Consider the following 12,867-nt stretch of genomic DNA (forward strand, 5'->3'; position numbering starts at 1 on the left):
GAAAATTTAGTCAGGTTGTTGAAAAGTTTGGTATGAAGAAAAGCAAGTCTGATCATTCTGTGTTCTACAAGCAGTCAGGAGCTGGTATTATTCTGTTAGTTGTGTATGTGGATGATATTGTGATTACTGGTAGTGATACTACGGGAATTTCATCTCTCAAATCTTTCATTCTCACTCAGTTTCATACAAAAGATTTAGGGGTGCTAAAGTATTTCTTAGGTGTTGAAGTAATGAGGAGTAAAAATGGTATATTTCTATCTCAGAGGAAATATGTTCTCGACTTATTAACTGAGACGGGAAAGTTAGGGGCAAAACCTTGTAGTACTCCAATAACTCAGAACGTGGATCTTACAGCAGATGGAGAATTATTTGAACATCCAGAGAGATATCGAAGGTTGGTTGGAAAGTTGAATTATCTTACCTTGACTCGTCCAGATATTGCATATTCGGTTAGTGTTGTTAGTCAGTATATGTCATCTCCAACGGTTCATCATTGGGCAGCATTAGAGCAAATTTTGTGTTACTTGAAGGGCGCACCCGGACGAGGTATTGTATATAAAAATCATGGGCACACTCGTATTGAATGTTTTTCAGATGCAGATTGGGCAGGTTCTAAAATGGATAGAAGGTCTACTTCAGGTTATTGTATCTTTGTTGGAGGAAATTTAGTATCATGGAAGAGTAAAAAGCAAAAGGTTGTGTCGCGATCCAGTGCAGAATCAGAATACAGGGCTATGGCACAGTCTGTATGTGAAATAATGTGGATATATCAACTGTTGACTGAAGTAGGACTTAAAATTTCAATACCAGCAAAACTATGGTGTGATAATCAAGCTGCTATTCACATTGCATCGAATCCCGTGTTCCATGAGCGGACTAAGCATATTGAAATTGATTGTCATTTTGTTCGTGAGAAAATTCAACAAGGCTTGATCACTACAGGATATGTAAAAACTGGAGAACAATTGGGGGACATCTTCACAAAAGCTTTAAATGGGATCCGAGTTCGATTATCTTTGTAACAAGTTGGGCATGATTAATATCTATGCTCCAACTTGAGGGGGAGTATTGGTTATAAATATTTGTTATTTTTTATAGACTTTTTCTAGAATAGGCCCTAAACTCCTAACTATAAATAGGGTCTTATATCTTGTAATTGGATATGAATTCTTTTGGTTATTTTGGATATCAAGACCCTAGGATTAAGGGATATTCTTGCTATAATTAATGTTGTATTTCTTCCTATATTAGACCCTAGGATTTACGGATATTCTTGTAATAATTATTGTATTTCTTCATATATTAGTCCTTAGGATTAAGGGATTTGATAATTCTTGATGTTTATATATTGTAATTCTGAGTGAAATGAAAAAAAAAACCTACTACGATGGCAGAACATGGTGATAACAAAATTACAACAACTTATGGCAATCCTTCTCTCCAAATCAATCCAATTAAACTAGATGGATCTGTTGGATATTGGGCCTTAAAAGGACCAATACGGTTTTGTGAAAAATCGAGGTGTCATCAATCGATGAAAGTCGAAATTGACTTCAAAATCGAAATCTACGTTTCGCATAGATAGATCTAGACTATTAATTTGCTCAAAATTGATTAAGAGTGAATGAGAAATTCATTGTTCAAAGTAAGCCCAGAATAGCATTAATTGTTAATTAATGCTATAGAAGAAAGTGCATGGGAATAGTCCCACATCGGTAAAATTCGATGAGCTTCCCTTTCTTATTAATGTTGTTGTGTTAAACACAAAAAGCCCATGTGCTCTCTTCTCACGGGCGAGTAGGTGCTCGCACCTGCGAGCCCACGACCCACCACCCGCCATGCGCGCAATGGGCGCTTTGTTGGCGCACTTTGCACTCGTTGCGAGGAGCATTTAAGAGCTTAAATTTAGGCTCCAGATAACGTGGCAGCGTCTACGTGGCACTCAGGTGACGTGTCAAGTTCACATGTGAGATGGCAGTGCTTATATGGCTTCCGCGTGGGCATGGAGAGATGACTGGACGGCTGACTCGGTGAACAGATGACAACCGTTGATCAAAGAGGTGTGATGGGTCGCATGTGACGCGATCTGGATCATTGGATCGCAAAAAATCACGATCTGACCGTTGGTGATGAGACTTGATCTGAAGCGTCAGATCGAATGGATCATTGGATTCAGATCTGACGGCTGATGACAAAAGGGGATCTGAAAGGTTACAACCCTCCAGATCTGACTGATGCAATTAAAAGGTGATCTGAAGTGTTACAACCTTGCAGATCGAACAACCCAAATCAATCGTATCCAAGAGTCACAGCCACTCACCAAAGGATATTCTACCTCTTCACTTTCTATAAATAGATCCCTCCAGATGCTGAAAATTTCATCAAATCATCGATTCATCAAATTATTGAAGCATTCATCTCATCTTGTGCATTCGGAGTCCAAAAAACCAACGAAAAAGTTCGTTGGTCTCGGAATTTAAAGTGCTATTATTCCGAGACGTCGTCGTTGTATCTTGGAAAACGAATTGCTGCTATCTGTAAGCATTTGTAGCAGAACAATATCGTTTTACGGAGATAGTGTTGAACACTAGCCGCAACAATCTAATATCAAATTGCATTCTCCCGGCATCCACCGACAAACAGGATCTTGGTCTTGGACACTTAGCAAATGAGAGTTAGAGACTTCTCTCATCATGTAATAGCTGATCAACTCTTTTATCATCTTGCCTCTTGCAACCATAGCTTGCACGAGATTACCTTTTGTCCTAGATATAGCTCAAAAGATTTGGGATGGAGCTACTCCCAATTAGGTAATGATGCTGAAATATATAAGTTGAAAAGGGTTCAAGAAACCAAATAAATTGAGATGACAATCGCAGAGTATCTTTCTGAACTTAGTGCCTTGTGGCAAGAACTTGGGATTTTCAAGCATCCTGTACAACTGATGTAGGAAAGTTTCATAAATTAATTAAAAGGGAATGTGTTTATGATTTTCTCACAAGAGTGAATGATATTTTTGATCAAATAAGAATATTAGTTCTTGAGCGAGAACGTTTTCCCTTCTTATGGCAATCATATAGTTATCTTTACTTACCGATCAAGGATGCTTATTGACTCCTCTACCATAACTATAAAACCTAATGTAGTTGGAAGTGAGTTTATAAGGAGATTGACAACATAATAGAAAGTGTAATTACTATGGGAAACCAAGACATAGCAAGGACATGTGTTGGAAACTTTATGGTCATCCAATACGTGGTCGAGGTGAAAATTAATGGTCCACGACCTCAAGCTCACATGTCTAAAACTCTTGACACCATGCTAGCAAGAGAAACCAATCCTTCCGATGGATGTCTAATAAGGAACAGCAAAATCTCAAGTTTGAATTTTGAACCGTGTCAAAGTTTCAATTTATGATTGAAACAATACGATTTCAGTATCGTATCATGTTGTACTAATACGATTTCAATATTTTTTTAAATATAAAATATATTAATTACAAATATTTTTTTATTAATATTTGATTGTTATATATGTTTGCTTTTGAATAGGAGTCAATTTAGGATAAGTTTAAGCTAGATTAATTTGAATTTATTTTGATCAATTTAAAATTAAATTAAATTTATATATAGAATAATTTAATTCATTTGTACTAATATATTTTATAAGATTAGAATTTATATTATATTTTCTTAAAAATTTGTCTCTTACATCATTAAAGATGTTTTTTTTCTCTCTTGGTCTCTATTTATCGAGGAACAAGGGAAAAAATTTAACTAGTAATAAGGGAAAAAAAGAAAACAAAGAAAAAAATGACATTGCCAATCGGCCTCACAACCAATCGTGATTGCCTCGCAACCTCGTGACTGCGGCCTCACGGCTACAAGCCAGTCTCGAAACATGTTTCAGTGTCAATCGACGAGTGAAACAATAAATTTCGTCCGTGCCGACCTATACAGCTCGATATTTCTAACCATGTTATCAGGCTCCTTATACAAGAATTGAGTCTCCTCCCACAACAATCACTCCTCATCTTGATCTTGTATATTCAAGTATACCATTTTCATTCTTTAATACTTGTCATTCTGTCCAAAAATATCCATGGTATTTCTAAGGACTTGTGGATTTTAGATTCTAGAGCATCTAATCATATGATTAGTGCTCGTAAAAATTTCACACATATTTTTCTTGTTTAGGCACTAAGATAAAGACCATATAGTTGATAGGTCTTTATCACCTATTATGAGAAAAGACTCTATTACCTACACTCCTTCCATTAAGTTGTTACTTGTTGATTCGGTCCGAAATCAAGGGATGGGATGATTCAGTAAAGTAATCACAACCAAGTACTTTCTCCCAACTGGATGCTAGTCGGGTCAGTCTTCAAAGGAGTCGGGCTTTAAGAGTTGGGCATCATGTCAAGTACCAAGTAAGGAGATCTTCAAATAGCAGTCGGAGATCTTCAAACAAGAGTCTAAGACTTAAAGAAAACGTTTGGAGGACAGCAGAATTGGAACTCAGCTCGGTTACTCCAACACTCAAGCCAAATTTAAGAGATAGGTGGAGAAAAATGGAGAAAATAAATAGAGTAGAGAGTAGTAAAATAAAAGGAATTGATTGCCTAGGTGCTGCAACTGGTTACCTTTAAATAGAAAGTGAATGAGTGACCCTAATTCCTAAAGGGTACACCTCTTCCTTTCTTTGTCGAGGGACACCTCTCCTGGTGATCAGCGCTTCAACTATGTCCATTTGTGATGGACGTTGTAACAACTACTGAGTCAAATTAGAGCTTTAATTTGGGCAGACCACATTTGAATGTCACTCGGAAAGAATTGACTTGAGGTCTTCGATCAAGGGTCGACTTGACCCGAAGTCAGTTTGATCGGGCTCGAGCTCGGCTTGACTTGATCAGAGCTCGGCGTGACTTGATCCAAGTTCGTCTTGACTTTGACTTCCAACACAACTTGACTATGCCATGTGGTGCTAACGTTGGTCACCATATCACTTGTCTTACATATTCTCCATTTTTCACATAATCTTCTACCTGTTAATGCCCTTATAGGGGATTTAAATTGTAAAATTAAATTTTTCCCTTCTCATTGTGTTATACAAAAGTTGAGCACCGGAAAAATGATTGGCAATGGTAGAGTTCACAATGGCCTATATCAACTAGTTAAAGGACCTCTTTTAAAAGGTCACGCTTTATTAGATGAATATAATTCTGCTCATCACCAAATTCTTCAGTGGCATAGGAGATTACGATATCCTTCTTTTCTTATATTGAAAACTTTATCCCACTTATTTAAGCAATGTAATGTGGAAACTTTTGCTTGTGAACTTGCTAAGCATACTAGAAATTCATATCCTTCGGTCAATAATAAACGTTCCCTTCATAATGATTTACTTGAATGTGTGGAGCCCTAGCTCGGTGGCCTCCTTATTTAGTTATAAATGGTTTGTGACTTTTATTGATTGTTACAGTAGGACAATATGAGTGTATTTGATGCATGCCAAAAGTGAATTGTTCCCCTATTTTCAGTCCTACAGAATGATTAGCACATACTTTGGTGTCAAAGTGAAAATTTTAAGAATTGATAGATAACAGTACTGAATATATATAGAAGAGACACTCATGAGATTATACACCAAACTAGTAATCTTAAAATTGTCACCCAAAATGGTGTATCTGAATTGAAAAATAGACATCTTGTAGAAGTTGCTAGAGTTCTTATGTTCACTATGAATATCCCTAAAAGTCAATTGGGGATGCGGTAATTACTACTACCTATTTGTAGGATCGATGTCGTGACCATGGGGGGTAAATAGGCGCATGCAATTTTGACCTTTGTTCGTGTTTGCTTTTCTACAAAAAGTTAGTATGCAACGAAAACATCAAAAGACAATCCGACACAAATGCACAAAGTATAAATTTTACGTGGTTCGGAACCTCCAATTCCTAATTCACAACCTATGATGTGTCAATGGATAACTCCCAATAACACTACTATATATGCTCCTTTGGACACTTTCCAGAGGCAGATATACAAGTGAATACAATCAAATGACAAAAATGCAATAACAAAAATTACTGAAAAAATTTTGATCATTGTAGGTTGCTCAAATGGCCCTGCCCTAAAATACAATAGCACTCTCCCTAAAATGCAATAGCACTCTCCCTTCTATTCGCAAGCCATAGTCAACTGCTTGTTATTGATCAATCAATTGAACCGTGACATGTCCGTTTTGAACCTAACTAGTTCAAGCAGTCGATTGAACTTAAGTTTAACATGACAACATTATTGGCTGACCGAATCTTCTACTCATTAGGTCATCAATCAACTGGACTTGAACTATCAGTTGACTGCACCATCAGCCAACATCAGTTGACTCCTTCACTTGTAAATCCGACCAAATCACAACTTTATGATTTCGGATTCATCAGTTGACTACTCCGCTTCACTAGTTACACTCTGATTTAGCCACACCAGAGTTGAATCTATGTTGTGTTAAGAGATCTCATATCTTCAAGACCTTCTCATTTGCCTAGTATATGTTGACCTCGAACTACTAGGATTTTAACCTTGCCTAATATTGGATTAACCTCAGCCGACCAAGACTTCTCACCTGCCCAGCCTCAAACCAACCTTGACCAACCAAAACTTTCACTTCAACCTTGAATGCATTTGTAACAAACTAAGATTTATAATATGTTCGAATCTGCTTCAGAGGAGTGTTATATGGACCTAATTTTAAATAAGTTGGGGTCTACTTGTATTTGTAAGTATATAAATCGTAGGGCTATAAATCTAAAATGATAATGGGATAATCTGTATAGGTAAAGAAACTACCTAAAGGTCAGAAAATCAATTACCTTGCATAAAGTAGCTATGCATGTTATATGTTCACTCTCTTTTTTGTAATATACTTTGTCACCGCCTCTAAGGATTAGTCAATATTTACATTTTCTCCAAAGTGATAAGAGTACTCATCGGCTAAAAAAGCCCTTGCTATCAACAAAAGAAATTAGAATCGTTGTTTTGGACTTCTAGTGGTATAATCTTTTTTTGTTGTATATTAATGGTTTCGCTAAACTTTACAACTTTTTTTTTATAATCCAGATGTTTGGACTTCGTCCAACTAATCCTGGAGATAGACCACCTTTCTCCTTGATTCGGATAAATTTGGAACACAGCTTATGCATACTCAAAAGCCAACCTCCAGGATATTCATCCCATTTGGGATTTGAACCCTAGTCATCTTAGTGCTCCTATGAGTGTTTTACCATTGCACAACACCCACAAGGGCTAAACGTTACAACTTTGAGTGCATTTGTAGTTGATTTTTTTGCTAGTAATTACTAGTTATTGAACGATAGGTGTGTATTATGGTGATCTTATCCTAAGAATTAAATGGTAGGATTTATTTAATTGGAATTTCTTACAATCTTATTATTTGATCTTACAATCAAAAATGGCATACTATCATTCAATCCTATGTAGGCAAGAATGACTGTTTGGTTAGAGTGAAGTAACAAATATCAAACCACAAATAAGAAAAGAGATCAAAGGAAGGCTAGTGGACCACAACCTTATGGATAATAACCACCAAAAGTAATTATCTTGAGTGCAGTGAATTTACCTTTGGCATCATCAAAAGGAAGAGTGACAAATGACTGATCATTTTTAGGAAATTGTACCCTTGAAGGTTTGTGTGATTTCCACCTAACCAAGAAGAATGCAAGTATTCCTGCTATGACCAACACAGATGCAACAATTCCTACTATAGCTCCAGCACTAATACTGGAGTTGTTTCCACCTCCACTGCCTGAGGAATTGATACTCCCACCAGAATGTTGGCCAGGGTTGCTTTTTTGGCTTGGTGAAGGAGGGTGATACGGTGGTGGTGGAGGTGCTGGAGTTGAGCTCCATGAATTGCCATCAGTTCTGTAGAATTAGATATATACATGACCAGTAAATAGCAATGAGCATTATACGAGTATGTAACAGAATTCATTTTGTACTCACTGAAGACTATTTATTCTCTTTAGCTGATCAGGAATCCATCCAGTGAAATGGTTATTTGCCACATTCCTAAAAGCAAGAAATGCAAACTAAATGTATGGTATATGAATTATTTCTTACCTATACAGATATGAACTTACAAATTCTGAAGGGGAAGATTAGCAAGATCATCTATGTGGCCAGTAAATTGGTTGTTCTCCAAATTCCTGGATAAAATAATTAATTTACAACAATCATACTACTTGGACAATGTGTTGAAATTCAAAGTCAACAGTAAGTTGACTGGTTGAGAGATATAAGCAGAATACAGTGTTGTCAAACTTGACAGGTTGCTAAAGCTCTCTGGAATATCACCAGTAAGTTGATTGAAGGACAAGTCCCTGCAGAACAACTTCAAGTATTTGTTAAGTCTTATGAATTTTTGAACATTCACTTACATAATATCAAACCCTATACCTCAATGCAAATTGGAAAACTATCATTCTAACATTTCCAATTTTTTTGGAAAAAGAACTTTACCCCATCCTATTCAATCAATATAAGATGGTTATCTGTTATGTCTGACAAATGCTAGCTTAAATATGTCAAATTAGATGTTCCAGAAAGCATTCTAGCAGATGAATTTGTCTAGTAGATTAGACAAGTATTGAGAAACGCGTAGCAATAAAACAAGAGATATGGTCAGGGAACCAAAGTAATGAATACTGACATTGTTGTGAGATTACCAAGGCCACCAAACATATCAGTCAGATTGCCCTGCAGTTGGTTATGTGCAAGATTTCTACAACAGTAAGAAATTGCTTAGTTTGAAAGTGTTAAGAAGTTAAAATGCAAATAATAGCATTGCCACTTACAGATTTTTAAGTGCCGCCATCTGGGAGATTGAATAAGGTACACTCCCTGAGAATTGGTTACCGCCAAGATTCCTGCCCATTTTATCCTCATAAAACAATCACATAACACCAAGAAAAATGTTGATGTTGTCAACATCAATAAACTTACAGAGTCTGGAGGTTTGGAGGAAGGTTATAAGGTATTTGGCTACCACTTCCAATACTATTATTGCTAACATCACTGCACCAGCATTGACAATTAATTTCTGAATTAAAAATATTATGAAGGATTTACCCAACTCACAATATTGTTAGTGAAGTCATGGTTTGTAAATTATAGCCTAGTGTCCCAGAAAGTCCCAAATTTGGCAATTTGCTGTAACAATCAATAAGAAAAACAAAGTATCAGGCAAAGTAGTGATATCACCAGGAAAAGAAAAAACAAGGTAGAGAATCTCACATTGCCGTAACAGCTGATCCTGTACATTCAATACCCCTCCATGATTGCCCACAGGGATCCCCTCCAGTGGCAACCCAGTTTGTTAACACAGATGATGAATTCATGCTGACATATATTACATTGAGAGATGAAACTGTACAAGAAACATCAAACCAGGAAAAAATGAAATCAGTATCTAAGTTTACTTGGCAACTTCAATAGCATGCTATTTTTTTTGCACAACAAAGAATAGTTTCAAGAAAATAATAAGCCAAATGTCAGGCAATCCCACTCAGCTAAATGGAGATAAAAGGCTGTTATATTTAAATTGTTCAAGATGTAAAACGAAAGAAAGGTTATCATTCACAAATATTGATAAAAAAGTAGAACTATGTTAGGTATGACAATACAGAGAGAAGAAATGAAGCGACATACCCATGTCTGAAAATCCAACACTATGTCTCATTACGCTAGAAAGATATTCCCATAAATCTATCCCAATACAAAACCTCCCAATATTAAAAGCTAGATTCATCCCACTTACATGATATCAGTTGTGATGATAACAAAAAACTTCCAACCAAAAAAGAAGCTTCTAAAAAATTAACACAATCATATGTTTAGGGGAGCCATCCTTAAGGGGGTATTTAAATATTTATTATATATATATTTTATTATTATGACATTTTTAAATTGTTTTTTTATGTATGTCAAAAAACGAGAAGATGAATTATGAGAAAGTTAGGAAAATTGTCAAATAATATTCCTACTCGAGAACATATTTAGTTGACAGATATATATATTCAGTCGATTGGATAATTGTGGTTGATGATGTAGTCAAATGGTTTATTACTCGAGAACAAAAAGGGGGTTTTTTTTTGTTTGAGTTGACAATATGGTAAAAATAGTCAATTAGAGTTATCTAAGTCAATTGCTAAATTAATTGATATATTGAATTTGATTAAAAAGGTAATTTGACTTTATTTTTGCAAGAAAAGCTCATAGTAAATAATGTGATGGAGATGACAGGGCCCACATGGTAGGACCTAATCAACAAAGAGCTCTGGTAGCTTGATCAGGACTTGGTCAACATAAACTTCACATGGTGAACCGACGTACTTGAGTCATTCCCCACGGGTCGATCTAATTTACCTAAGGCATTCCAACTTGCCAGGCTATCGAGTTGTCGAGTCAGTAGGATCAAGTCATCTGGACACAAGAAGATATGAGACACAACCCCCACTCTCCCATAATCTCCACGGGTACCTGACACTCATAAAAGGGGAGGTATATGCTCCATGCAGAGGAACTCTCTAACCCACCTTCTCACACTATTTTATCTCTTTTCATTGAAACACCATGATGATTTAGGCATCAGAGTGGTTTCGTCGGATAACTCCCAACAAACTCTTTGATATTTGTTACTCTTCATAGATTTGGCTCTACCTTGAGAAGACCAACGAGAAAGAAGGCTTCAACGTCATAACTCTCGGTGCTTAGTGGATTTCTACTATTGCGTCACCGCAGTGAAATTTTCGCACCACGTCATTCGATCTTGGACCGGACAGTAAAATATATGAGTTGACTAGAAACACTTAGGAGGTGTTTGGTTGGGGGTTATCTGTCCAAGATTCTCAAGTAATACAACATCACTGTCACATCAGCAAATGAGTTATAACATGATAATGTGATTACCTTGGCAGTCTTGTTATATTTGAGAGGTGTCCTAAGATAATCATTTTATAGTTATATTATTTATTGGATAAATAATAATTTACTATTTGAGTGCATATTTTTTCTTTATGTGTTTGATTGGATCTTCAAGTCAATTACTGAATGCCTGCAATAGGATTCATAGCATGAGAGATTTTGTGATTGGATCATAACTAGTGAGCATCTCTATATGTGCATTTATTAATGAATTAAAATTATCCCTAGTCGAGGAATTGATGAGCATGGACGTCATCGATTCTGTTAATTAAGATTAACACATTTTAAACTCCTTGGTTTACTAAGCAGCCGATCTCATTGGCTGGAGACATTGGATGTTGAGAGTTAAACGTGGTGCTAGTTAAATGTAACTAGTTCATTAGACTGATCTGCCTTGAGACTTAATATGGTTCTATACATATGTCAATGAATATCTCAGTACAGCTTAAGCGCGAGTTTCCTTTGACTTGCGGTATTCAAATCACCTTGATCATGAAGGCTTATACTTTGACATTTTAAGTAAACATCTCTCAGGAGGTGTGGACCCAAGATGATTCGATATAAATCAAAGTACCTGAAGGTGTTTAAATAGCCCATAGAGGATTCACCGTTATTTGTAAAAAAAAGACATATACCCTGTGGTCGCTTATTAGGATTGTTACTGAAAGTTTTTAGCCAAAACATCACATATTAAGAGTATGATACTCTTGGACACATATACAAGTAACTTAAATCCACAAGACAAGAAAGTAAGCTCGGGCTAGGTATAACGTAGTTAGCCTAGTAGGGATTGACACATCTAGACCATGTCATGAACTAAACGGGTATAAGATGGTGAAAGGAATAAGACACGTTTCATTATAGCTACTGAAATGTTTAGAAATTATTCTGGAATCAATTGTTGATTTTTTGATCAATTGAGGATCATGATGTACTACTAGGTTCCACTCATGATCGTTTTATGATTAATGATTAATTACGATCGACCAATATAATTGGGAACCTATTAGGTCATACGCACTACAAATTCTCCGAAGGACTTAAAATGAGTTTGAGAATTAGATCCTCAGATCAAGAGAAATAAAGTCTGGTTGGACCAAACAAAGGCAAAATAATAGACTTCGTCTTATGAAGACGAAATAAACAAAACTAGTTTGGTTCAAATCGGAGGTAGTTTGGTTATTGAACCAAACAATTTGATTTTGAATCAAATTAAACCAACTTAATTTGGTTCATGATGAAAAATATTTTAGCAAAACAGAAGCAATGATGGGCTTTGTCTTGTGAAGACGAAATAATCAAAACTAGTTTTGATCAAATTAGAGGTCGTTTGATTATTGAACCAAGCGATTTAGTTTTGAACTCGGTTTGCTATAATAATCGCACCAGTTCGCTATAGTGAACCCTAATAATGAAAGACGGTTCAGTTTATTTCTTTCTCTTGGTTCTTTTCCCCGCTCAGACCGCTTAGGTCACCACAAGCATGCCCGCTTCCCTCTCTCACGATTTCTCGTGACGTCCGATTTTGTCAGAACGGAGGAATGCCGCTCGTGATTCCTTCTCGCGCTCATGTCTGCTGGCGAGAAAATTGCGATGGCCAGGGCTTTAAAAGGTGGCCAGGCGTTGAGGGAGAGGAGCGATCAAGGAACCCTAGCCGCGTTCCCTTCTTCCTCTTCTCCGCTCTGTGCACCGCCGTCGCTGAAGCCAACTAAGCTCCCTTTGCCGGCAGTTGACCACCGGAGAGTGTCTCTGCTGGAGGACAAGCCAGAAGAAGAGAGGCATGAAACCCTAGCATCACACGTGTCCCTATTCTTCGATCGCAACAAACAGCCGGAGCCGTCGTTGACTTTGCCTGGCCGCGTGG

General features: G+C 36.7%; 1 protein-coding gene across 1 annotated transcript in view; it reads right to left on the reverse strand.

Moving 5' to 3' along the window:
- LOC141846110 (protein STRUBBELIG-RECEPTOR FAMILY 6-like) overlaps positions 1-9,442 on the reverse strand; it is a 36,706-nt gene extending 27,264 nt beyond the window's left edge. The window contains exons 1-9 of the mRNA XM_074734098.1: positions 9,315-9,442; positions 9,159-9,230; positions 9,024-9,095; positions 8,876-8,947; positions 8,731-8,802; positions 8,330-8,401; positions 8,162-8,227; positions 8,025-8,090; positions 7,639-7,943 (exon numbers count right to left, since the gene is read on the reverse strand). Of these exons, the coding sequence (XP_074590199.1) occupies positions 7,639-7,943; positions 8,025-8,090; positions 8,162-8,227; positions 8,330-8,401; positions 8,731-8,802; positions 8,876-8,947; positions 9,024-9,095; positions 9,159-9,230; positions 9,315-9,418 (901 nt within the window). The 5' untranslated portion in view covers positions 9,419-9,442. The remainder of the gene's footprint in view (positions 1-7,638; positions 7,944-8,024; positions 8,091-8,161; positions 8,228-8,329; positions 8,402-8,730; positions 8,803-8,875; positions 8,948-9,023; positions 9,096-9,158; positions 9,231-9,314) is intronic.
- Positions 9,443-12,867: the final 3,425 nt, after the last annotated feature.

This window comes from Curcuma longa, chromosome 15 (genome assembly GCF_044706935.1).
Source record: "Curcuma longa cultivar G26 ecotype Majalengka, Jawa Barat chromosome 15, ITB_CL_G26_1.1, whole genome shotgun sequence".
Lineage (NCBI taxonomy): Eukaryota > Viridiplantae > Streptophyta > Magnoliopsida > Zingiberales > Zingiberaceae > Curcuma > Curcuma longa.